The sequence below is a fragment of the Ochotona princeps genome, chromosome 19 (assembly GCF_030435755.1).
Source record: "Ochotona princeps isolate mOchPri1 chromosome 19, mOchPri1.hap1, whole genome shotgun sequence".
NCBI classification, from domain to species: domain Eukaryota; kingdom Metazoa; phylum Chordata; class Mammalia; order Lagomorpha; family Ochotonidae; genus Ochotona; species Ochotona princeps.
Genome location: NC_080850.1, coordinates 24,668,531 through 24,693,370, shown reverse-complemented (window position 1 = coordinate 24,693,370; position 24,840 = coordinate 24,668,531). Strand labels below are relative to the sequence as shown.

The window sequence follows — 24,840 nt, the reverse complement described above, 5'->3', positions numbered from 1 at the left end:
ACAATGGAGCTAAACAATTTCACAGTTCCTTAGGAAAACTAATCCTATATGGATGCCAGTTTGAGTCCCAGCTGTTCCACTTTCCAATCCATCTCCTTGTTGACATAATTAGGAAAGCAGTGAAAGATGGCCCAGGTCCTTGGGACTCTACACCGATGTGGTAAAGGAAGCTTCAGCATCCTGGCTTTGCAGCAGCCCAGGTCCAGCCATCGTGCCAGTTTGGGAAATGAACTAACAAAAGGAAGATCACTTTCTCTCTCTCTCCTCTCTGTAAATCTGCCTTTTAATGAAAACAAATAATTCTTGCAAAAACATTTCTTGGTTGTTCTCACTATTGAGGTAAAAGTGAGACTCTCAAGGAACCTTCTAATTGATTCACATTATATGGAGGTATTTCTATTTATTCTTTGAAATGATCCTGGAAAAGATAAATAGTGAATAAAGACCACTTTCTCTCTCAGAGTTAATGGATGGCATATACTTATGATCAGAAATACGATGCTGAAGATCATTTTAGTCTTGTGAAACACAGAAAATAGTAAGTCTTTTTAATTTAAGGAGCACTCAAATATTATTCGCAAACCTAGCAGTACTACATTTTCTGATTTTGCCTCATGTTAACATGAACTTGATCAGAGCATAATTCTGGAAGTTGGGAACTTCTCATTTAGCCTATGTTCAAATTACTGAAGATACCTTCTATCAGAGAGAACACATGACATTTGTCCTTTTGGGAAGGTTCCAGGGTTGTGACTCAGGTGTAAGAGGAAGATGGAGCTTAGGAAACCTGGCTCCCACAATCCTACTTCAACTAACAAAAAACCTGATATTTGTTTATACTGTTTTTACACACCATTTTCCAACTCCACTATTCACTCTTGTGATTTTGAATAAACTATTATCTCTCAGCTTTAAAGCCTTGATATTCATAGTTCTTATCTCATAAACTTGTTTTAAAACTTCAATGGGCTAATATACATACAGCTGGACATCTGTATATGATATTCACCATACCACTATTACTGTTAAGAAAGTTCTTGGCTACTAAAAAAAGAAAGTTTGGAAATGTGCAAGGAGGTCACCTTCACATTGAATGAAACAATCACTTCTTCAGAGTCTTGGAAAGGCAATCAACTTTCCTCCATGGCATATTTAAAATCATGAGTGCTAAGATAGGGTGAAGTGTTACTATTAATCCTGAACTCTGTTTATAATTTCTATCATTTGCTAAAATAATAAGGAAATATTATGAAAGAATATTACAATAGGAGTATTGTAGTAGGGAAGAGAGATTGGGATCTATCCCAAACACAGAAAGAGCAAGGTGGGATTTACAGCCAAGGAGAAAGGAGGAAATTACCAGTGGATGGAAAATTACTAAGAGTAGACTTCAAAAATAGAGGGATTCTTGTCAAACTGATCTAACAGGATTCATGCTAAAGGGAGGCCAAGGATTTCTACACCAAATATGAATGATAGAAAACCTGATCAAATATCAAAAAAGATGTGACATCAAGGATAGCAGGAAGGGGAACATCAAAGCCAGGCTAGGGGCAAAGGACATGGCTTTTGTGCCACAGTATGGTACTCTGCCCTAAAAATTGCATTATATTATCATGACCCATAAGAAACTGCAAGGACTCTCACACAGTTTGCCAGCTGCAACACAGGCATTGAATATGGTGCCAGTTTGTGTACTGGTTGCTCCATTTCTATTTCTATCCAGCTCCTTGCTGATGGCTTGAAAAAAGCAGTAATAAATGGTTCAAGTGTTTGAACCCCTGTAAGACATACAGGAAACATGGAAGCTACTGGTTTTGGCCTGGCTCAGTCCAGGTTGTTGCAGCTATCTGGGGAATGAACCAGCAGGTGGACAACCCTCTTTATCTTTCATTTTTTGCAGCTGTTTCAAATAAGTAATCAAGAAAGAAAGAAAAAAGGAGTTCAGAGGAGTAAGAAATGAAGGGAAGGGAACACAGGAAAACAGAAGAAAAGAAAGGAAAGGAAAAGGAAAAGCAAAGCAAAGCAAACTACAGAGGAGCCTAACTGATGTTTGGCCATGGACAATTATTATCAAGCTATGTAAGGACAGTTGCAGAGTTTCTCAATCATCATGGTGATATTGATACAATTTCTAAGGCAGAGTACATACTCGTCAGTTTTTACTGAATGATTAAATAAAAGGAAAAACAGATAAATGTCTTGCCTGAGGTTATACAGAGAATGATGGAACTGACAATGAATTCAAGTTCACAAGATTACCAGAAGTTCTGCTCTCAGAAACATTTCAATATTGGCTTCTAAATCATTCTGGCACAAATTCCAGCCATCTTTATCTTTTTACAAGAAACAGGTATCAGGGCAGGCAAAGTGGCATGGCAAGCTAATCCTCCACCCTGTGGTGCTGGCATCACATACATGTGCCAGTTCTTGTCCTGGTCACTCTACTTCCAATTCAGCTCCCTGCATATTGCCTAGGAAAGCAGTGGAGCACAGCCCAAATCCATGGGACCCTGCACTCATGCAAAAGACCTGGAAGAAGCTCTTAGCTCCCCCCTTTGGATCAGCTCAGCCCTGGCCATTATCTGAGTGAAGAGTGGGCAGAAGACCTTCTCTATCTCTCCTTCTCTATAAAATCTATCTTTCCAACATAATACATAAATGTTCAAAAAAAAGAGGCATCTTTCTACCTCTCCAGCCTTAGATATAATCTTTATTAGTGGTATACACAATGTCTTCTCACTCTATCAAACTGCAGGAATACTTTTAAGGTTCTTCTCAGATAGCCACCCTGTTCTAAAAATCGCACATTCAAAAATCAGTATGCTGTTTGACTTTTTCCTTTACAGCTTATGGCTGTCACCATATCTTTTTTCATCCATCAGCCAGGGTTTGTCAGCCTGGGTTTGTAGAATAAAGAAGCATAGCTAAAGCTCTGAGAACTACAGGGCCTAGATCTACACATACTAGGATGCCCACACAGTAACTTTTTACAGTAAGCAGGAACAAGGTCAATGATAGTCTGAGAAGGGTTCTCACCAAAGAGCAAGTAAATGAGGATGAGTGGTCATTAGTTCCACCCATTGTACTACCCCTTCAACTATAAAGTTTTGGGGGAAAGCTATTTCTTTGACAAAAGCTTGCATCAGCACTGTGGTACAATGGGTTGGACTGCTGCCCATAATGTCAACATCTCATATGGAAACTACTTCCAGTTTCAGCTGCTCTACTTACGGGAGAACTTCTAACACACTTGGGAAAGCAGTGAAGATAGCCCAGATGCTTGGGCTCCTACCACCCACATGGGAGATCCAGAATAACTTCCTGGTTCCTGGTTTCAGTTGCAGTGGCCATCTGAACCAGCAAATGAAAGATTTTTCCCTCTGTCTCCCTTCTCTCTATGTAACTCTGCCTTTCAAATTAATACATATTTTTATGAAAAACAAGCATTTATTCCTTTATATGACTGAACAACATTCTACCACCGTTTTTTCCCATTCATTTATCAATGCACAACTAAACTGATTCCATATTTCAGCTATTAAAATAATACTACAATGAACACAAGCATACAGGCATCTCTTTGATATACTGACTTTATTTCCTTCAGATACATACTCAGTTGTGGGTCAGCTTGATTGTATGATAGATACATTTTTAGTTTCCTGAGCATACTATTATCTATAATGGTTGTACAAATTTACATGCACACTGAGAGTGCATAAGGGTTCCCTTTTCTTACATTACCAGTGCTAGCTATTTCTTTGTTTTGCACACTGCAGTGAAGACATGTACAATAATACATTATATTCTGCATAAAGAACGAGAGAAGCTATTGGGCTCCAAACATTAAGTTAAGAAAATGGAAACACTGGATCTGGTGAAATAGCTCAATTGGATAATCCTACCCCACAAGTGCCAGAATCCCATATGAGTGCTGGTTCGTGTCCTGGCTGCTCTACTTCCCATCTAACACCTTAACTGTGTCCCAGGAGAGCAGCAGAGTCCTTGGGACCCTGAATCCACATAGGAGACCTGAAAGAAGCTCAGATGGGCTTCAAATCGCTCAGCTCTGCACACTGCAGCCATTTGGGGGGTGAACCACCAGATGGAAGATCTTTCTCTCTGTTTTTGCTTCTCTGTAAATCCTCCTTTGCAATAAAAAATAAATAAATCTAATAAAAATGGAACCATTGATTATTGAACAATATACTTTTTAAATATATGTCAAGATAGTGTGCTGTATCCTAAGAAAATGTACCGGTATTATATACTAATTCAAAATATTTTAAGAAATTTTGAAAAGTTTTTGATCACTTGCTCCTGCTGAATCAAGATTTTGGTGTGACCAATTCTTCCCTCTGCTTAGCCTGGAATTTTAACTGGCAACATCTCCTATTTGATGTTGGAGAAGAGAAAAGGAAGTGGTTTTAGATATGGGAAACTGACAAAAACAATAAAACTGCAGGGATTATCATTGTTCCTGGAAAAATTTTTGCAACAATGAGTACTCAGTAATGTTAGTGGAATTATTTTAACTTCCTTAAACTCTATCAATTATAAGACAAAGAACAATAATATCTCAAAGATTTGTTAAGATGACACAATTAACTAAAGATGACCAAGTACTCATAAACCTTTAAGTGTGAAAAAAGATAAGGCAACAATCTACAGCATGTTAGTTCTATAAGGTCTCATTGCCAATGAAATTGCTTAAACCTGTCTTTCACAAGAAAAGAATTCCCATGCCTAGCAGACATTTATGACATGTCCCTGGCATTCTGTCACTGGGAATAGCTATTTCACAATATATAAGGCACAACTCAAGTTGTTGGGCAGAAACCACAAGGCTGCTGCTGCTGCTTCTACTGCATCTGATTGCCTGTGGTCACTCTAGCAGCATGAAAACAACATTGGTCCTACTCTCGGCCCTGGCATTTGCGACCATATTCGGTGAGTGTCTCTGTCATGAAATTGCCTCTTCCCAGTTAGCAGTAGCTCATGCCATCTTCTGCCCACATAATTCTGGAATACAGGTATCACACAAATAAGCAAAACTTGTAGAATGTATTCCTGCAGCGAATTTCAAAATCACATTATCTCAAAAGTTGCGTAGACAATAGTGATTCTCTAGGGACAAATGCTAATCCTTATACATACCTTTCTGTAATGTTTAAAAAACATGATCATTCAGATACTGCCTTGAGTTGATATCACCAGTTATGGGCATCTCATTTCTTCATAAAACATTATAATCTATTGTTTGACACCATAAGGTATTGTTCTTCTTCCATTATTAAGTTAAAATTTGCCTCTCTAAGGTTTTTAACTATGGTTTAAACTCTGTTACCTACGCCTGTTACATAGGAATGCTGAGTCTTATGTATGTAGCTCATTGCTTTTTTTCAGTTTTTACTGAAGTTAAAAAAAATAGGACAAACTCCTATTTTTGCATGGTGGCATTTCCATTATTCTGGTTATATTTCAACCCTACTCCAAAGAAGCTGAATGAGGTATAAAAATATCTGTATTAAGGGTTTCAACATTTAACACATTGATACACAGTACTTAGGAGGGATTTACATTTTAATGAAAAGTTGAGAGATAAAAATGGAAATCAAAAATTCTCTAATAACATTGGGTTCTCTCAGAGTTTAATATTGTCTCTTTTTTCCCCCTAGATGCAGAATGTGTGAAACAGAAGCAACAGGTTATTATAAACATCCTTTCAAATCTATTCATTTGGGAGGGGGGAGAAGGAGAGGAGGAAAGAGAGAGAGAAAATCTATCATCTAAATGCCCAAAGTGTCTGGCCTGGGCCACAACTAGCATTAGTTGAAGCTGGCAGGAGGGAACTCAATCCAGGTCTCCCAGATGAATGGCAAGAACCAATTACTCCAGTGAAAAGTAGGCATCAGCACAAAGCTGAAATCAGGTATTAAATTTGAGTATTTTAATATGGAATAACAACACATTAACCACTAAACTAAATGTTGAATCCAGTGCACTCACCTTAATATGAAAATTCTATCAGTAAAGAGATTGTACACGAAATAAGTAATTAAAATTCTGTACATTTGGTAACTTACTTTTTGGAGCACCCAAACTGGCTTCTTTTAAAAATAAACAGACAGGCTTCTAAAATGAGTGGTGGGAAATTAGTATCAGAATTATGAATCTGTTGGTTTTAATTCCATCTCCTGGGTCCTGGGCCCTGTGTCCCTGGACATTGGCACTAAAAAATTTCAAGAAAATGGCACAGAACAATGCCTAGAATAAAATTTAGTATGAATTTAATCACTCTTATTAAAGTTTTCTATGAGTCACAAGCTTTTTGATGTCTATCTTAGAGAAGATTTAACCTTTCCTTTATGACTCAGATTAAAGTATGAATATTTTTGAGAAACTAGAGGTAGAGTAGCCAAACATTTAAATCAGCACTGAGAATATGTAAATTCTAGTCTGAATTGTATTTTTTATTAGCTATGTGATTTTAGGACCCATATAATTTCCTTCACATCTTCAATTCATATATACATAATTATATATGTAATGTATTGCTTTCTATTACATATGAACCGTTCAGTGAACAAGATTTAATGAAGGTTAAGAGTCTGGAAGCATGCCAGTCATATTTTGAATGTCTTACTTACTCTGAGTTTGGGATACGAGCAAGCAAGGAGAAGAAGCAAAATCATGCCGGCATTGCCTTAAGTATGGGATGCTGCTGTTTCAGTTTTGTTGTATTAGCGCCTGAGATTCTCCTACCAGTATGTCATCATCCCAGTCTTTGTACTGTCACCTCCCAGTTCACCCAAAACCTTAAAGCTGCATGGACAATAACAACAAGAGACTGAATTAATGAATGGGACATAATTGGAGGAAAAGGATTTCAATTTCAAGTTTGAGAATATTCCAAGCCATCCAAGCACAGACATTCAAAAAAATCATTAAAATGTCGTATCTTAAAACTCTGGCACAACAAGCAGCAGAATATTTCTTCCATAGAGCTGGAATTTGTCCAGGCCTGGAAATGAAGTTAAAAGACAAAAATAATGGCCATTATTACTTCCTGTGCCCCGCAGAAAAAACATCACACAGGCAGTGCATATATGCATCATCTTGTGCATGTACTTCCAAATCCAATCTTATAATACAGTTTTTATGATACTTATCTTTATAAAAAAATTTTGCCTTATTTTTTATTGTTAAATCAGATAAACAGAGAGAAGGAGAGACAGAGCGGAAGATCTTCCGTCCTTTGATTCACTACCCAAGGGGCCGTAATGGCAGGGGCTGTGCTGATCTGAAATCAGGAGCCAGGAGCTTCTTTTGGCTTCTTTTGGGTCTCCCACATGCGTGCAGGTTCCCAAGGCTTTGTGCCATCCTCAACTGCTTTCCCAGGCAACAAGCAAGGAGATGGATGTGAAGCAGGACCGCCAGGATTAGAAGCAGCACCCATATGAGATCCCAATGCGTTCAAGGCGAGGACTTTAGCTGCTAGGCCACCATGTCAGGCCCTATGTTACTTATTTTACAAGTGAACAAAGACTTAGGGAAGTAAAATACTGTCCCATGGTATATTCAGAATTTGAATTGATCACTGATTTTACTGTTAATACTCTTTAATGTGCACATCAATTTAAAATATCAATAAAAGTCTTTGCTGGGAATTGCCAGCCTGCTCCCATAGGTGGCTCACCCACCACCCTGACCTTAACCCAAGGATTTAGAATAATAATCCCAACTACAGAGTTCAGATTCATTATGCATATGTGCTGACAAAGTGTATACTAAGTAACTTCTTAGCAACAATTAATGATAAAAGTTACCACTAAAGTTATAATATTTAATATTACAATTATTTTCCCTATATCACATACTTGTATTCATATTGGACTGTTTCAGTGAAAGAGAAGAGCAGGGCAATTGATAGAGAAAATATATCACAGTTATGGGTGATCTCAATAAAATGGTTACATTGAATGTGCTATATGTTAAGAATAGGTCAGGCTTAAAGTCAGCAGTAGGTAACTGATTCCAAGTTTTTTTGTGGGAGATCCAAGCACTTCACTCACCACCTGCTGCCACACAAGGTGTACATTAGCAGGAAGCTGGAATCAGAAGCAGAGCTGGGACTTCAGCTAGGTACTCGGATATGTCACATAGACATCCTATGTAGCATCTTAATCAGTGTGCAAAACGTCTGGCATAATCTACTTCTTATTCTGTTCTCATATCCTATATAAACATCTTTGCACCTGGTAAATGAGTTACATTCCAGCATTTAAAATAAAAAGCGAATTAATAGAAAGCTCTCTCAACTTGTTTGGAAAAATCCCAAATACTGGGGATAGAATATATGTATGAAATACTATAAGATTTTAATGTGTTTTTTTTTTTTTCAGGTTGACTGTAGTCATTATGAAAAGCTACCACCAGGAGAACAGAGATTTTGTTATGCAGTATACGAACCTATTTGTGGCACTGATGGCAAAACTTATACTAATGATTGCTTCTTCTGTTCCAAAGTTAAGTAAGTAATGAGATCTATTTTTCTATCTTTAAAACAAAATTAGGTATTGAGACAAATGCACTGCTGAAGATGTGATTTAGGTCATTAAGAATATCTGAATCATCCCACATTAACTATGACAAATGAAATCCTCCAATTTATAGGATCTAAGAATCTCTGATGTCATGTTATCCCTATATATTTTGACAGGAAGAATGAATAAATGAATCCTAGAACTCCTACACTGGAAGGAAACTAAAGATCATTTTATTTAATTTCCACATGATAATCTACTGTTTAAACTCCCTCAACAAAGTAATCAAATCACGGTGAATGTTGATTATTTCCAAGGAGAAGAAACATATCCTCTCCTTGGTCCATATTTGTCAGAATGAGCCAAGTTTATTGTTAAGTTTGACAAAGTACGTTGGATATGTTAGAGTACCCTAGTGACTGGTACAAAAGAGGACAGAATCTGATAAGTCTAAAATATTTTTATCTGTTTCTGAGTATGATTTTTCAACAAAACATGTTTGAGCAATAGTAAGAATTATGTTTAATGGGTTGGTGTGGCAGCATATCATGCTAATCCTCTATCTGCAGTGCCAATTCATGTCCTACCTGCTCCATTTCTGATCCAGTTCTCTTTTTATGGCTTGGAAAAGCAGCGGAAAATGGCCCAAAGTGGGCTTGCTCCCACTTGGGAGACCCAGAGGCAGTTCCTGGCTCCCAGCTCCATATCAGCCCAGCTCTGGCCACTGAGCAATGAAGCAGCAGATGGAAGATCTCTCTCTTTCTCTGTCTCTTCCTCTATAAACTGTGACTTTCAAAAAATATTTTAAAAAATACATTTAAAAGATAAAGTAGATATTATTTATTTAAAAGTCAGAGTTACAGCAAAATATGGTGAGAGTCACAGGTTCAGAGGGAGGAAGGGAAGAAACAGGAAAGAGGAAGGAAAGAGGAAGGAGGGAAAAAGATAGGGAGAGAGAGAGAGAGAGAGACATCTCTTTCAGTTGCTGGGTTACTTTCCAGATGGTTGCAATGGCCAAAGCTGAGACAGGTCAAAGCCAGGAGCCAGGAGCCAGGAGGCAGGAGCTTTTTCTGGGTTTCCCATATATGTGTCATGGGCCCAAGCATGTTCTGTGTCCCCCATCCCCAGCCATTAGCAGGCAGCTGAATCATAAGTGGAGCAACCAGGACATGAACTGCTATCCATATGGCATGCTGGCAGCACCAACAGCAGCTTTATCATTACAGCACATTGCCAGCCCTGATAAAAGTAAACCTATGGCTTACAAAACAATCATCTTCATTACACATGATTAGCATCTTAAAAGTATAAAAATACAGACATGCTTTTAAATGTTCTCAGAAAACCCATGGAATGAGAAAAGAATCTAATACATGCAGCATATTGTCTCGGTTATTTTTTTTCATAACATTAAAATATTTTGTGAAAAGAGCTTTCTAAATGAATATTTCATTTTAATAAAAAGCACACTGACATAATTTCAGAGATAAAAAAATGAAGTATTTTGAGCTTCAACCTTATATAATCAGTAACAGTTTCAAGAATATTCCTACATTCCTGTCTCCTATTCTAAAGACATCAGTAAGTAGGGAAACCTGAGTACCTCTCAAGTTTACAGATGCAGTTTAGATGCTGATGAAATACCCATGGGTTCAGCATGTTTCATGTTGCATTTTTTTCTCCACAGGGAAACTGACGACAAACTTCAATTTGCACACTTTGGAAAGTGTTGAACTTCTTTTCTGAATCCAAAAATATGTCTTACTGTATCTATTCACACAAGATACATGTCATGTCTGATACAATCTATTCAATTTAATTCTTGAATAAAATAGGCCAGAATGAAATATACAACTGACTCTTCTTTGAGGTACAAAGCAGAATCTTCTACGCTTATTTACTTTTTTTTATGATGCTTAATAAGCCATTTTAGGGCATTTTACGTTACATGGAATCTGCTAAATGAATAGTTGGAACTAGAAAAATGATAGACCCTGAAGCTGATTAATTTTTGTTAAACTGGCTAAGTAAACATCCCCATATTTTGGGAATATACAAAAGATGACTTTAGGCAAAATCAGAAAATACTGCTTTTCTAGATGTTTGTTATACTTTAGGCACCGAAATCCCTGATTTGGGACTGCTATTCAACTATTCCCTACCAGAAGATACTTTTAAAACACAGCTCATAACACAAAGACAGTGAACTCATAAGATGCTATGCATTTGTCAACATACCCACTGTTTTTCTTTCCCTAAGGTTTAGTCTCTGGTTTAGAACCTGAAACTTATGTATCCCACTAATTCATCATAGGTTGCTTGAAGAGTAGAGAATGTGCCTTATTATAATCGATGGATCACACTGTGTATTCAACCAACAAATATCTGCTAATGCTTACGTTGTCAGTGTCAGCGTACAGAATTAGAGAATACAGTGGTGAAGAGGGTACATTTGGTCTTGCTCTCTTGGGACATATTTTGAGGAGGAATCTGATATTGTTGGTACAGCAAGTTGCAGAGAACTAACACACAAACATGGTTTTTTAAAAAGATTTATTTATTTTATTACAAAGTCAGATATACAGAGAGGAGAAGAGACAGAGAGGAAGATCCTCCATCCGATGATTCACTCCCGAAGTGAGCCTCAATGGCTGGTGCGCGCCGATCCGATGCCGGGAACCTGGAACCTCTTCCAGGTTTCCCACACGGGTGCAGGGTCCCAAAGCATTGGGCCGTCCTCAGCTGCTTTCCCAGGCCACAAGCAGGGAGCTGGATGGGAAGTGGAGCTGCCGGGACCAGAACCGGCGCCCATATGGGATCCCGGGGCGTTGACGGCGAGGACTTTAGCCGCTAGGCCATGCTGCCGGGCCCCACAAACATGTTTTTTAAAATTGAAATGAAACTGAGCAATACTTCTATGGCAAGCAAGACTCTATCACAATGATTCCAAAAGAATTCAAGTCAAATGGTGTTAACCATTATTTATTTCCTCTTTCGTTCTTTTTCTGAGAGATGTGAGCTTAGGGAATAATGCAAGACCACTACCGGGAATACCTGAAAGCACTCCTCAAAGAAATCCTTAAACAAACTTAAAAGTATTAATATGGAATTCGTTTATTAAGTATTCGCCACATGCTAGAAATGTATCAGTGAGAAAAAAATGTAAAACTTAGTCCTTTCATCATGGAGCTTTAAGTCTACAGCAGAAGAATCATTTTAATAGTATATTAATTGTATATGTATATATATTTGTGTATGTATAATATATATATATATACATATATATATATGCAAAAATTAGACTAACTTAGGTGAGTGAACAAGAAAGATCTGAGGAGGTAAACTGAACTTAAATAACAGGTAAAAGTTAGTAAGTGAAGACCACTACAGGAAGTGGGCTCAGTTGGAATGGTGGAGGACAACAGCCATGGAGTCACCAATGAGATGTTTCATTCCAGCAAGAGGGAACACGGGTAGACTGTAACTAAAACACAGACCTCATCTTTGATTATTGTGTATAGCCCTGTATATTGTCTTGAGGAACACTGGTTTTTTACCTACTACTTGCCGAATTATTTATTTAGTGGAGGGTTAAGCTTGTGATTATAAATTGAAAGTCTGTCACTGTAAAATTTAAGACAAAATTAAATAAAGAATGAGAAGGACAGGTGGGAGTGGGGGAGAGCAAGGTGAGAAGTACCACTGAGTTCTTAAACTGCATCTAAGAGAGGTCATCTCTGTGGCATAGAACGCTGGGCCTCAGCCTGAAGTGCTGGTCCTTCATATGGGTGCCGGTTCCAGTCCTGGCTATCTACTTGCTATCTAGCTCCCTGCCGATATTCCTAGGAAAGCAGTGGAAGCTGGCCCAACTCCCTGTGCTCCTGCACCCATGTGGGAGACTGGCTTCAGATCTGCCCAATTCTGGCTGTTGTGGCCATTTCAGGAGTAAAGCAGCAGCTGGAGGATCTTCTCTCTCTGTGACTCTGACTTTCAAATAAACATAAAAAGATCTTTAAAACTGTATGTATGAAATACATGAAATTTGATCCCTTTATATTAAAGAGAAAAAAAAGGATTTAGTGAGCCTCACCACCTGAAGTGACCACCTCATTTTCCAACCTTCTGTCTTTCCCAGACTAACCTGAACCATCTTACATTTGCATGAACACTGCAAACTTGGATCTCTGCCATACTGTGTGCTTTTGGCTGGTATTCCATAAATGTCCAACTAATGTCTTATAAGTGAATCAGGCACCTATCAATCAGTGAGTTTGGCACCTACCAAAAAGCAAGGAAACCTTGATGACTTATCCCAGATAACCCTGAAGTCAAGCCTCCACTCTGATGCTGTTCCAACACCAGAATATTTCTGCAGCATCTGTGCTCCACATCAATTCAAACTCAGAACACTTCTTTACATTCCCTTTATGAAAACCTACAAATACACAATAGGGAGTAATGAGTGCTTTTTCTAGAGTCTGCAAAATAACCCCCAAACTGTCAGTTACCTTGTATGTTCCACAGCTTCAGACACCTGATTATATATCCCTGTCATCCCTTTCAAACAACTTTGTAAAATACTTGTCATTTGCAACATGAAAACAGCAATAACATTTTAAAGAGACACAAATAAGGTAACATAAAAACAACTACACATGCATTAAATCTCCTGGCTGGAATTGAATCCCATTAAATTTTAAGAACTCAGACTTTCTTTTATTGTAATTGGCTCTTTTTTTTTTTTTAATCAAAGCAGGTTTTACCATGTCCAATAAACCTGTCCTTCTGCAATGAGTGACTCACATCTCTGTCAGAGAGGAACTTAAGATAAAGTATTGACTTTGGAATGCTAACTAACAATAAGTGTACACACAAAGGACAGGGAAGCAAAAACAATAATTATCATTTTTAATGAAACTTGTCCATGGGGACATGTCCTGGAAAGTTTTAAGAATTTCCTAAGGAATTCTGCACCTGAAGACAATTAACCAATTCAAAAATAAGTGTTCTTTTAAATCATTTATTTATTAATCTGACAAGCAGTTAGAGAAAAAGAGAGATATGGAGAGAGAAGAGAGAATTAACAAGAATGAATCTTCTATCCACTTGTTCAATCACCAAATAACCCTAATAGGCCAGGTCAAGGCCAGAAGCCAGAAGCTTCATTCAAGTCTCCTACATGCAAGACAAGGGTCCAAGTACCTGGGTCATCCTCTGCTGTTTTCCCAGGGGCAATAGCAGGGAGTTGGATCGGAAGTGGGGCAGCTGAGACTGAAATTGGCACCAGATGGTGATGTTGGCACTGCAGCTTAACTTACTGCATTACAGCACCAACTCTAAAACTAAAAAAATTTAAGAACTCATATGCACAGGCAAAGGAATACTAAAAACTCTGAAAGATACTTCTGGATCATTACAGAAACTCTAGGATCCCTCTCAGCTTTCAGACTCTGGGCTGCACTTTTTTGGAACATGAGGCATTTAATGCTCATAAACAGGTTCAGAGCTGAAACAGCTGAAGCCCCACTCCCCCAAGCTCTTTGTGACACAATGAAGCATAAGCCTGGCTGTTTGGTTTCAGGATACCCCCATGTCTCATTCCTGAATTTCACTCTGCCTGTGTGTGACACTATCGTTCTGATGCCTGCTGCATCCTCAATTTGAGTCCCTCCCTTGGGTACTTTAATAATGGAGACTTTGTTCCGTGTCTCCTCTTCTCCACTTTACTGCTACATATGCAGCCCAATGGCAGATACTAACATGCCAACAAACTTCTGCTTTGCTCCCTGGCCACCCTTCCCCTGCTATCCCTATTTGAGTTGCTTAGCTGGGCTCCAGTTTCTTGTTACTTATTTACAGGGCCTGCAAATTGCTCTAACTACCTTCTGTTTGCTGTCACACCCTCTGGGTGTTAACTTGTTTGTCCTGACAGACTCAAATTATTTATGAAGCCAGCATAATATAATGTCTAAGATGAGGGGTGGGGAAGGCTTGAGGTGAAGAACCTTGGGGTCAGTATTAGGTTTTCTACATTTGAGTAACCTGGAGTTACTCTCTTAATCTGCAGTTCTTTACAGACCATTGTTTATACACAGCAAAATCCTGTGCCCGATATGGAATGAGCTAACAAAAAAGTAATAACAAAAACCTGTAGTCATATTTGTCCTCTAAGCCCATGGGCAAGAAATGTAGCTTTTGGCACCTTCTGGTCTTTTCCCCAGTTCTGACCTGTCAAAAACACCTCCCCTACCTGACTATCCTGAGATACAGCACTAAGAACCTCCTGTTAGAGCAGACCATCACTGTCACTGTTGCAGAAATCAACAAAAATGTTTCACTGGAGCAAAAATGACATTACACAACTGTTTGCTAGGATCTTTGGAAAAACATTTCTAAGAATTGTCTTCGTGATGATAATATACACAATAGACTTATAATGAAAGAACTTCAAGGTACATAGGCTGGGCCCGGCCTGCGATGCAGATGTTAAAGAAATCTTCACACTGGCATTCCTCATGAGTCCCAGTTCTAACCCTGGCTGCTCCACTGTTGCTCCACATCACTGCTAATGTGCCTGGGAAATCAGCAGCAGATGGACTCTGTACCCTCATGGGTAATCCAGAGGAGGCTCATGGCTTCTGGTTTTGGTACAGCCTAACCCTGGCCATTTGTGGACATTTGGGGCATGAAAGAGCAGATGAAAAATTTCTCTTTCTCAACTCTTTTCAAATATGTAAAAACATATTCTTTTTTCAAGTACACAGGAATATTATATTAAAATGTGTTTCAATGCAAAAGCATTTCAAAGTATAGTTTTCATAACATACATTTTCCATGAATACATTGTAGGCATGGATTTAAAAAATGTTTCGCACCAAACAAGTTTTATAAATTTTATTTTCCATAAACTTATTGAGGTCATCTCATTTTTCTAATTAAACAATAAATGCGAATTTGTTAAGAATTGCTCATGCATAATCCAAATGCAAAGTGGCACTAATTTGGAGCACGTTATGTAACCATCAGAAAATCTTCCCATGATTCATCAAGTCTTTAAATATATTCTAGTATCCTATTCCTGGAAAAAGCCATTTCTTAACAGTGATGACACATCTGGCCAGGAGACAATGCAAGCCTTTAATGGGTTAATGCAAGCCTTCAAATGGGTTAGGCTATAATTTCAGGTCATTCTTGCCTCCACCGTACCGCCCTATGCCTCAATCTATGACTATGTCATGGGAGCAGCAGCCTTTCTATCTTCACAGCTGAGAACCTCTGTCTGGAAAATCTGGGATTCTTTCACCTCAAAGACTAACAAGTCTATTTTGCTTTTTTTTTTTCAAAATAACAAAAACAAACAAACAAACAAACAAACAAAAAAACCCCTCACATTTCGGGCCTGGCATGATAGCCTAGTGTCTAAATCCTCCTCACCTTGAAACTGCCATGATCCCATATGGACACTGGTTTGTGCACCATCTGCTCCACTTACCACCCAGCTCCCTGCCTGGGAAAGCAGTACAGGAAGGCACAAAGCCATGGGACCCTGCACCCGTGTGGGACCTCCTGACTCCTGGCTTTAGATCAGCTCAGTTTCAGCCATTGCAGCCACTTGGGGAGTGAATCAATGGATGGAAGATCTTCTTCTCTGTCTCTTCTCCTCTCTGTATGTCTGATTTTCCAATAAAAATAAATATTTTTAAAAATGTACATTTCTCTCTCCACCAAAAAAAAATCACATATAATTGAAGGATCACGGTGGACCATAATGCTCACTTAACCCAAATTCCTACTATATTAAAAAGCTCCTTATGGGGCCCGGCACAGTGGCCTAGCAGCTAAAGTCCTCGCCTTCAACGCCCCCGGATCCCATATGGGCACCGGTTCTGGTCCCGGCAGCTCCACTTCCCATCCAGCTCCCTGCTTGTGGCCTGGGAAGGCAGTCGAGGAGGGCCCAATGCATTGGGACACTGCGCCCGCGTGGGAGACCCGGAAGAGGTTCCAGGTTCCCGGCATCGGATCGGCGTGCATCGGCCCGTTGCAGCTCACTTGGGGAGTGAATCATCGGATGGAAGATCTTCCTTTCTGTCTCTCCTCCTCTGTGTATATCTGGCTGTAATAAAATGAATAAATCTTTAAAAAAAAAAGCTCCTTATGAATTTTTGGAAAGCTGATCATTATCTAATCTCTGCTTTGATGATAAAATTATTTTGTAGGACACCATTCCATTATTGATCTTTGGATCAACAGCACAGTTTGCCTTTATCGAGTGGAAATCAACATTGATTCAACTCATTTATCACTAACACATTTTACATGCTTACAATATAACATGCATTTATCTATTCCAGATTTACAGGAGTACTGAGTATGACCTGGCACATAAGAAAGGCAGAGCTGATCTATTCCACGAAAAACCCACATTTCAGGCTAGGTTTAGGACCACAGTCAGATCAACATTTCAGATCTCCCATGAAGATGACAGGGATTTGCATATTTGAGCCATTTTCTGCTGCTTTCCCTGAAGTTGGATTTGGAGAATTGAACACAGGATGCAGTTGTTTTAATGGGCATCTTAACTACTAGGCAAAATATCTACCTGATTGTTTCCAACTTCCTGCTCTATTATGCAATCCAGGTATTACAACACAAATCACAACACAATGGCGTTGTGGTTTCATGGATACCTCTGATTACTTCTGTTTTATGTTAAATATGAAATAGTAGGTAGTGTGCCTAAAGGAAGTAGTAATTTGTATGGCACTGAATCAAAAGAATGATCTCAATAACAAATGAAAGGATCTAGAAAAATTGTCCTTCATTGTAAAATAATGGTACCCTAACCTATTAGTTTACTCTGGATCTACTGAGTCACAGCCTTGCAATTGTGGGAAACAGGGTCAAAAGGCAGACTTATAGGTCTGAAGAAAAAACAATCTCTCAAATGACTCATTCTAAGGTGATTGTTTTTTGTTTCTCTTTCTAGTTAAAAACATAATATATGTCTATTGATCTGAGGCACAGTCAGTCATTCGGCATGCTGGTTAAGACACCACTTGGGATGCCTGCATCCCATATCAGAGTACAAGGGTTAAAGTCATGGCCCTGTTCTCAATTCCAACTTTCTTTGTGTATTCACCTTGGGAGGCAGCAGGTTCAATAGTTAGATGTCTGTCACCAATGTGGGAGACCTTAACTGAGTTTCCAACTTTCAGTTACAGCCTGGAACAAACCCCACTATTGTAGGCACTTGCAGAATGAACCAGCTGATGGGAGCTATCTCTTTCTTTCTCTCTCAAATAACATAAAATAAACTGGAAAATAACAAGTTAACATTAAATTATATAATCATGCCATGGCTCTACAACAATTAAACATGAACAATTTCCCCTGGAAATATTAGTCTTTGATGTCCCAGTGAATTTGCCCTTGAAGTGACTGTTACAGAGATCACTAGAAAAATGACTTCATAATGGAATGTAAGATTCTCATTATGGGGTCATAACTCTTGGTCAGGTAGGAGAATCTAGATATTAGAGGTTTTCTAACAAACTCCTGATGTAAGGAACTCACGTAGATGAAAAACCTCATTTCCAATGGAGAAGACGAAAGCTTTCTTCCTGATTGTCTTAGCTATTGGCTATTTCTCATGTAAGAACTTATTAGAGAACTTGGAGAAATAAATATTCCATCTCCTAGGAGAAATTACAAGTCCATGATAACTTTCTAGGTGTAAGAAATTTGGGGGCTCTGGGAATTTTTAATAATGAAAAATTCATTACTCAGCAAGAATGAATATCAGTGACTGAATCTATTTTGTAGTATTCTATGAAATTTTCCATATACAAATTCAAAATTGAGATACTTTAAGAGGTGATTCATGAGAACTATAATCAATGTCTGACAAGTAATCTGGCTTCTGAATTGAAAATTATCTTCAACTTTCTTCCCTCTTTTTCCTAATCCTTTTTCACCATACTACATCACATACTAGTATTTTATGAATGGGTATACACAACTGCATTCAATGCAATGCAGTGTTAGTTTTTGAACTGCTTATTCTTATAGTAGCAACAGACATTGCTAAATTTCAAGAGATGGCTCAGCTCTTTCTAATTAACTCCAGCAAAGTGACATCATAAGGGAAGCCCATGATGTAAATGTGTTTACTGGTCAAATGGTGCTGGTGCAGGGAGAAGTACAGAGAAGGCTTAGCTATACTGGCTTAAATCAAGCTGTCAAGAACAGCAGAAAATAAGAAAAGGAAAGAAAATGTTAATAATCTTCGCAAGTGGATGTTGACGCAAGGTCCCAGCTAAAGGAAAAGAAAATTTTTAGAAAAAGTATATTTTGAGGACATGCAGTGATCGCAAGTGGATATTATGACAGAAATATTAGGCAGCCAGCATGACTATGCAAAAGTAGACCTTTCAATAAAGTGTTTGCAAACTGTTTAGGCATTCTAACTGTGATGATATATTAAGACCCGGGGGGATGAAACTTAAGGTTAAATCCCTCCTAAAATCAACACAAAACCTAGGAAGGGTTCAGAGAGTTCATGAAGTGTTCCAGGCATAGAAGGAAGAAACAGTGTATGGGAATAAGGTATGGCAATATAAACCTTGTCAGAAAAGATCACTTATTTTTCCATGACTTTTGTGGTTACTGATATTGATAATAGGCTAATGAGATGTTTTAATTTCTATGATGCCTTGCTTTATTTGATCCTTTTTTCCTAATTTTTAATTTTAGGTACTTTTGTTGAAAGCTCATTTAAGGTAAGTTTGCCAATTTCTGAGTAAGAATCATTTTTACAATATTATCCTTAAGGAATTATTGTTAGGTTGAACCAAGTTAAACCACTAAAAAAAGCCAATATCTGGCCATTTTCAACAGTATTTTCATATAGCTCAGTCTAGATTTCTGTATCAAAAGAGACCTTCAGGAAAATCAGAACTCATCTCTGACCCTGGCTACTTCTTCATATTCTTGTATACCACTTACAATCAAAGCCACTAACTGTTTCTAATGTTATTTTTTTCCTTCCTCTAACTTTACTGCTATTGCCCTGTTCTAAATCCTTCTCACCTCTTGTCCAACTTGCTGCAATAGCCTTAATGGTCTTTTTTCCAACTAGTTTCATGTGGATTTAGCAAACTGTTTTGTAAATAGAGTTTTCTTAGAACACAGGCACGCTCATTTGTGTATTTTTAATATATAACTACTTTCAGGCTAGAAAACAAAGTTTAGTAATTGGAATAAAAGCCAAATGCCCAACAATCATAAAATATTTACCAATGAACTTTTAACAGGAAAGACCTACTAACCCCTCTAAGCTCTGCAACCTTACATATGGACTTTCAAATCTGAGAATTCTTTCTACTAAAAACAATAAATTCTGGTGACCTCTGGATAAGCTTTTGTATGCTATGTAATACCTTTCTTAACTCAGTCCCCATTTTTTTTTAAAAGAAAATTTTTCCTTCTCTCATCTTAGGTTTTAGATAACTTGGACTACTTTGAGGCCTATGCTATTTCAGTTCTGTGTCTTTGTGTATGTAATCTCCTCTAATTACACATATCATATATTAATATGTAATTATAAAAATCATCCGCACCTTGTCAAAGGCCACAAATGATTGAATTCTTTGGTAAAAGAATTTACTGTTTTGTAGATTTAACCACTGAAAGAAGAGATAAAAGACATTGTGTTTTTCAAAGGGGGATCTAAGCATCTCCAAATAGTATTAATAATGATTTTAGTTCGCATGACAATGAATTTACTTCAATAACTTATATTTTTCTTTCGTGGTTAAAAAAAAAACAAGTAATTATAACCACAAACTCAAGACATCATAGATTCACTCTTACAACAAATTTAACGTTGCTAAGTATGTTTTAGAAGTGAACTGAGAGCAGCCATTTAGCTTATACAAGATGTTCACATCTCATACCAGAGTACACAGGTTTAATTTTCAGGTCTGGCTCCTGACCACAGTTTCCTGCAACTGCAGAGTTGCTAGGAGGCAGTGGTGATGGTTCAAGTAGTTGAATTCCTCCCACCTACATGGGAGACTTGGATTGAGTTCCTGGCTCCTGACTAGCCAGGGCCTGATCTACCCAGATATTGTGGGCATTTTTGGTGTGCACCAATTACATGTGAGCTCCTTCTCCTGCTTCTCTTCCCTTCCCCTCTCTCCTCTATCCCTCTGATACTTAAATAACCAAAGTTTAAAAGATATAATGCTAGGTCCTCCAAGACCAGATTACTCCAATTCTGGCATTTTCATGAAGAAAAAAAAAAAAACAGGAAGATACTCAGAAAGTGTAATCTTGTAATAACTCCTTTCCTTATTTTTTTTAGAAAATCAATCTTCTAAGTACTAGAAAGCAGGTGCCACAGTGGGACCATAGCATGTCTTGTTCCATGTACCATGGTTAAGGGGGAAGAGATGGAGACTCGCTGGAGATTGCTTAGAATCATTCCCAAACACTGACGAGAGTCATTCTGCCATTTGTGAGAATCATCTCCTTCTCTTCTAATAAACTATCAATGTACATTATGCACGCAGAGATCTGGGCTACTTAGCCTCAGTTACCCTACCAGGTGGTAATCTCAACGCCTGAGGCTGTTGAGTTTGAGAATATGTAATGTTTATGTTCAAGGTTTTCAAGAAGTATTTTTAAAAGATTGACTTTTTCAGTGAAAAATAATATAGAGAGGGATATATATAGAGCTAAGCTGACAGAGAGAGAGTGATTTTCTGTCTGCTGGTTTACTCTACAGCAGCCAGAGCTGGTAAGCTGAATCCAGGGCAACATCCAAGATCTCCCATGTACATTACAGGATATCTGGGCCATCTTCCACTGCTTGCCCAGGTGCATTATCACAGAACTGAATCAGATGTGGAACAGCTAGAACTTGAAACCAGCATTCACATGAGAAGCCAGAGTCAAAGGGAATTGCTATACCACAATGCCAACCCCTAAAAGGACACATGATTGTTTCCCCAATGCATAAAATGGAACACCCATTTACATTAAAGCATTAAGAGATTATTATAAGATGGAAGGTTTGATATATGAATTTTGTTTTAGGAGATTACATGTAGTCATTATGAAAGCAATTTCATACAACAGAATCCAAAATGCTCCATAAGAGTCAGCCCATTGTGTGCCTCTAATGATATCACATATCCTAACTCCTGCGTATTCTGCTTCGCTAACATGTAAGTGAAAACATGAAACCAGAACCCCTCTTGAGAATCTTATGTAGAGCTGACTAGCTATATACTATTTACTATTTTTGGAAAATGTGTGTGAACTCCTCAAAAGGTGATCCTGCAACTTTAGAATCACTAGTGTCTTGGTTCCACTGGATGAAGCTAAAGGGTGGGGAAGTGACAGTGAGTAAACTCTCAGGCTCTGAGTCTTTTTCCAAAGAGAATACTCTAGATTTATTTCAAAATTAGCTTCAATATGAATTCTATGTGTATAAAGTCTTTGCCCCTAAATGTCTAAAAAATTGTAGCTTTGAGCAACATCAAGAAAAGCATAAACCAACAAGTCTCAGCATTCAAGGTCAGGAGATCTTAGGTTAAATCCTATACATATAGTTAAGTGATACTGGGAAGTCTCACAAAGCCTGCAAAACCCCAAGCCTTTATCTCCAAATCAGGCATTTCCTGCTTCATTTGCTACCTAGACTCCATCCTCACCGTTCTTTCCTGGTAATTTGAAACATAAGAACTTCCTGCTTTGGGAATGGTGGGCAAGCTGTCACCTCCTCCAGGAATGTTCTCCCAGTGTTCCTCACAGGGACAGTGCGTCACCATTTGGGTTTCACCCAAGCATATCTTCCCCCAGGCCTTCTATGACCATCTCGGTAAAACAGACTCATCCCTGGCATTTTCCCATGTTACTCTCCTTCTCCTTCCTTTGTAATGCATTTCATTCACTCTCAAATATTTTAAATTTCTGGGTTTTTAAAAAGATTTACTTATTTTTATTGGGAAATCAGATATACAGAGAGGAGGAGACAATGAGGAAAATCTTCCATCTAATGATTCACTCCTCAAGTGGCCACAAGGGCCGGTGCTGAGCCAAGCTGAGGTCTCCCACACGGCTGCAGAGTCCCAAGGCTTTGGGCTGTTTTTGACTGCTTTCCTAGGCCACAAGCAGGGAGCTGGATGGGAAATAGAGCTGCTGGAACATGAACCAGTATGCATATGGGATCCTGGTATGTGCAAGGCGAGAACTTTAGCCACTAGGCCATCATGCCAAATTTCTATTTATTTTTAACCTGTTGTAATCTGTAAGCTCTACAAAGTCAAAGGTGGATTTCTGATTTATTCTTAGCACCTAAGATTGTATCTGTATCAAAGAAGTTCAAATAAGTATTTTTTTAGTGAATAAGCAAACGACTTCTTATAGGTAATTTAAATATATGTATAGTCATGTATTGTTTTCATTCAGTTGCTCAGAATGGAGTATGTGGGTAGATCTTGCTGGGAACCTCAAGTCTTCCAGCTTAAACCACATCTTAGGACAAAGAACTTCTCAAAGATTACCATAAAAATCATCTGTGAGTGCTGAAAAGAACACACACAGTGAGAACACAGCAAACTGCCTGTCCTAAGATGCTCTCCTATTAAATTATGGCAATGACTGACTTTGTGTTCCAACCAACCAGATCAACCACCCGGATTTTCCTGGGACCAAAGTTTTTCCTCAGACATGATATTTTCCTAAAATAGGGTGTACATGTAGATCTACATTTTTATTTTCTTGGCTATAAATTCTTCACTGCATATGGAATAGGGTGACTTTATGCTTAACATTTTAAGGAACTTTCAAACTGTTTTCCAAGAAGGAACTTTCAAACTGTTTTCCAAGAAGCTGCATGCAGTATTTTATAATCTACTAGGAATTTCAGGAGTTCCAATTACTCTACTTCCTCATCAACACTTGCTGTTGTCTATCTTTCTGGGGTAACTCTCCTAAAGAGTGTGGAGTAGTAGCTTATGACTATGATTTGCATTTCTCTAATGACTGATGTGTGGGTTTATTAGCCATTTGCATATCTTCTTTACAGAAAAAAATCAAATAGTTCTTTGATCACTTTTTAATCACACTATATATTTTTGTACTGTTGAACTGTGAGAATTTTTAATACATTGGGAATAAAAATCCCTTATATTAATTTAGAAATATTGTTTCTTGGAAGTATAAAAGCACTTAATTTTGATGACGTTCAATTTATCTTTCATTATTTTTGCTTTTTTGTGTCATAACTAAGAAATCACTGTTTAATCCAAAGTTAGGAAGACTGACTAGTTTTAACTCTTACATTCAGTTATATAATTCTTTTAGTCTATTATATTTTGTATATGGTTGCTATAGGGAATATCCTGCTGTCACAACATTATTTGTTGAGAAAAATTTGTTTCCCACATTGAAAACTGAAAAATCAATTTACCACAAGTGTGAGAATTTACTCCTGTGAATTGTGCCATACAGAGTGGCACAACTGCCTTCACTAAATATTCTCAAAGCAGTATTAATTATAGATTTACTATAAATTAATAATCTAATTCTCTATTCTAGAACATTAAAATCTCTTCCTAGCATTTGATTCTGATAATTGATACTCTGAACAACTTTGTAAATTATTGTTCAACAATACCCTTAATCCTTCCTAAGAAGAGCTATAGAACAGCTAAAATATCACCCAAAGAACAGTATTGAAGAAATCATACCTAATTGTTTCAAAATACACTCTACAAGATACACTAAAGAAGACAATGTGGCAATGGTAGAAAGATAGGCATATGAATAATGTAATCATGGATAAATGTTACTAGAGCTTTTACCAAATGTGTGAATCTGTATGTTAACAAGTAGAAAAAATTAATGGCTTTCTGAGGCACCCTGGACATTTTTTTTCTTTTCCCTATCAGAATTAATTTACTGCAAAAATAACCATATTTACGAGTTCCATCTAAGACAAACTCTTGAGCCTCACTGTAAAAGTGACTGCAAAGCAAAAGGGTTTCCAGGGCTGAAAGTTTGATAGTAAGACAGGCAAATCTTTGTACTGTTGGCTTACATAAGCCAGGAGTTTACAACATAAGGCTCTGCTTCCTTTAAAGTCTATATTATAAAACTATCTGGCTAACATACAGAAAGGATGAATTTCATGTGAATGGTCTCTAAGTATTTCTATCAATTTCTCTTAGAGCTTTGAATAAGACTCTTCAAATTCGGTACCACGGAAAATGCATAAAGATAT

The 24,840-nt window shown here is 37.9% G+C and overlaps 1 protein-coding gene across 1 annotated transcript; it reads left to right on the top strand.

The window, feature by feature from the left end:
• The first annotated feature begins 4,768 nt into the window (after positions 1-4,768).
• Positions 4,769-10,380, top strand: SPINK9 (serine peptidase inhibitor Kazal type 9). The gene is made up of 4 exons (XM_012927675.2): positions 4,769-4,953; positions 5,682-5,710; positions 8,409-8,536; positions 10,237-10,380. Exons 1-4 carry the CDS (start codon positions 4,902-4,904, stop codon positions 10,280-10,282), a joined length of 255 nt encoding a protein of 84 aa, XP_012783129.2. The 5' UTR covers positions 4,769-4,901; the 3' UTR covers positions 10,283-10,380.
• The last annotated feature ends 14,460 nt before the right edge of the window (positions 10,381-24,840 follow it).

What these genes read in the sequence shown, in the direction of transcription:
- SPINK9 (XM_012927675.2), top strand. Translation starts at nt 4,902, where the DNA reads ATGAAAACAACATTGGTCCTACTCTCGGCCCTGGCATTTGCGACCATA. An exon ending in GGCATTTGCGACCATATTCG is followed by an intron (nt 4,954 to 5,681) that starts GTGAGTGTCTCT and finishes TTTTCCCCCTAG; the next exon opens with ATGCAGAATGTGTGAAACAG. An exon ending in GTGTGAAACAGAAGCAACAG is followed by an intron (nt 5,711 to 8,408) that starts GTTATTATAAAC and finishes TTTTTTTTTCAG; the next exon opens with GTTGACTGTAGTCATTATGA.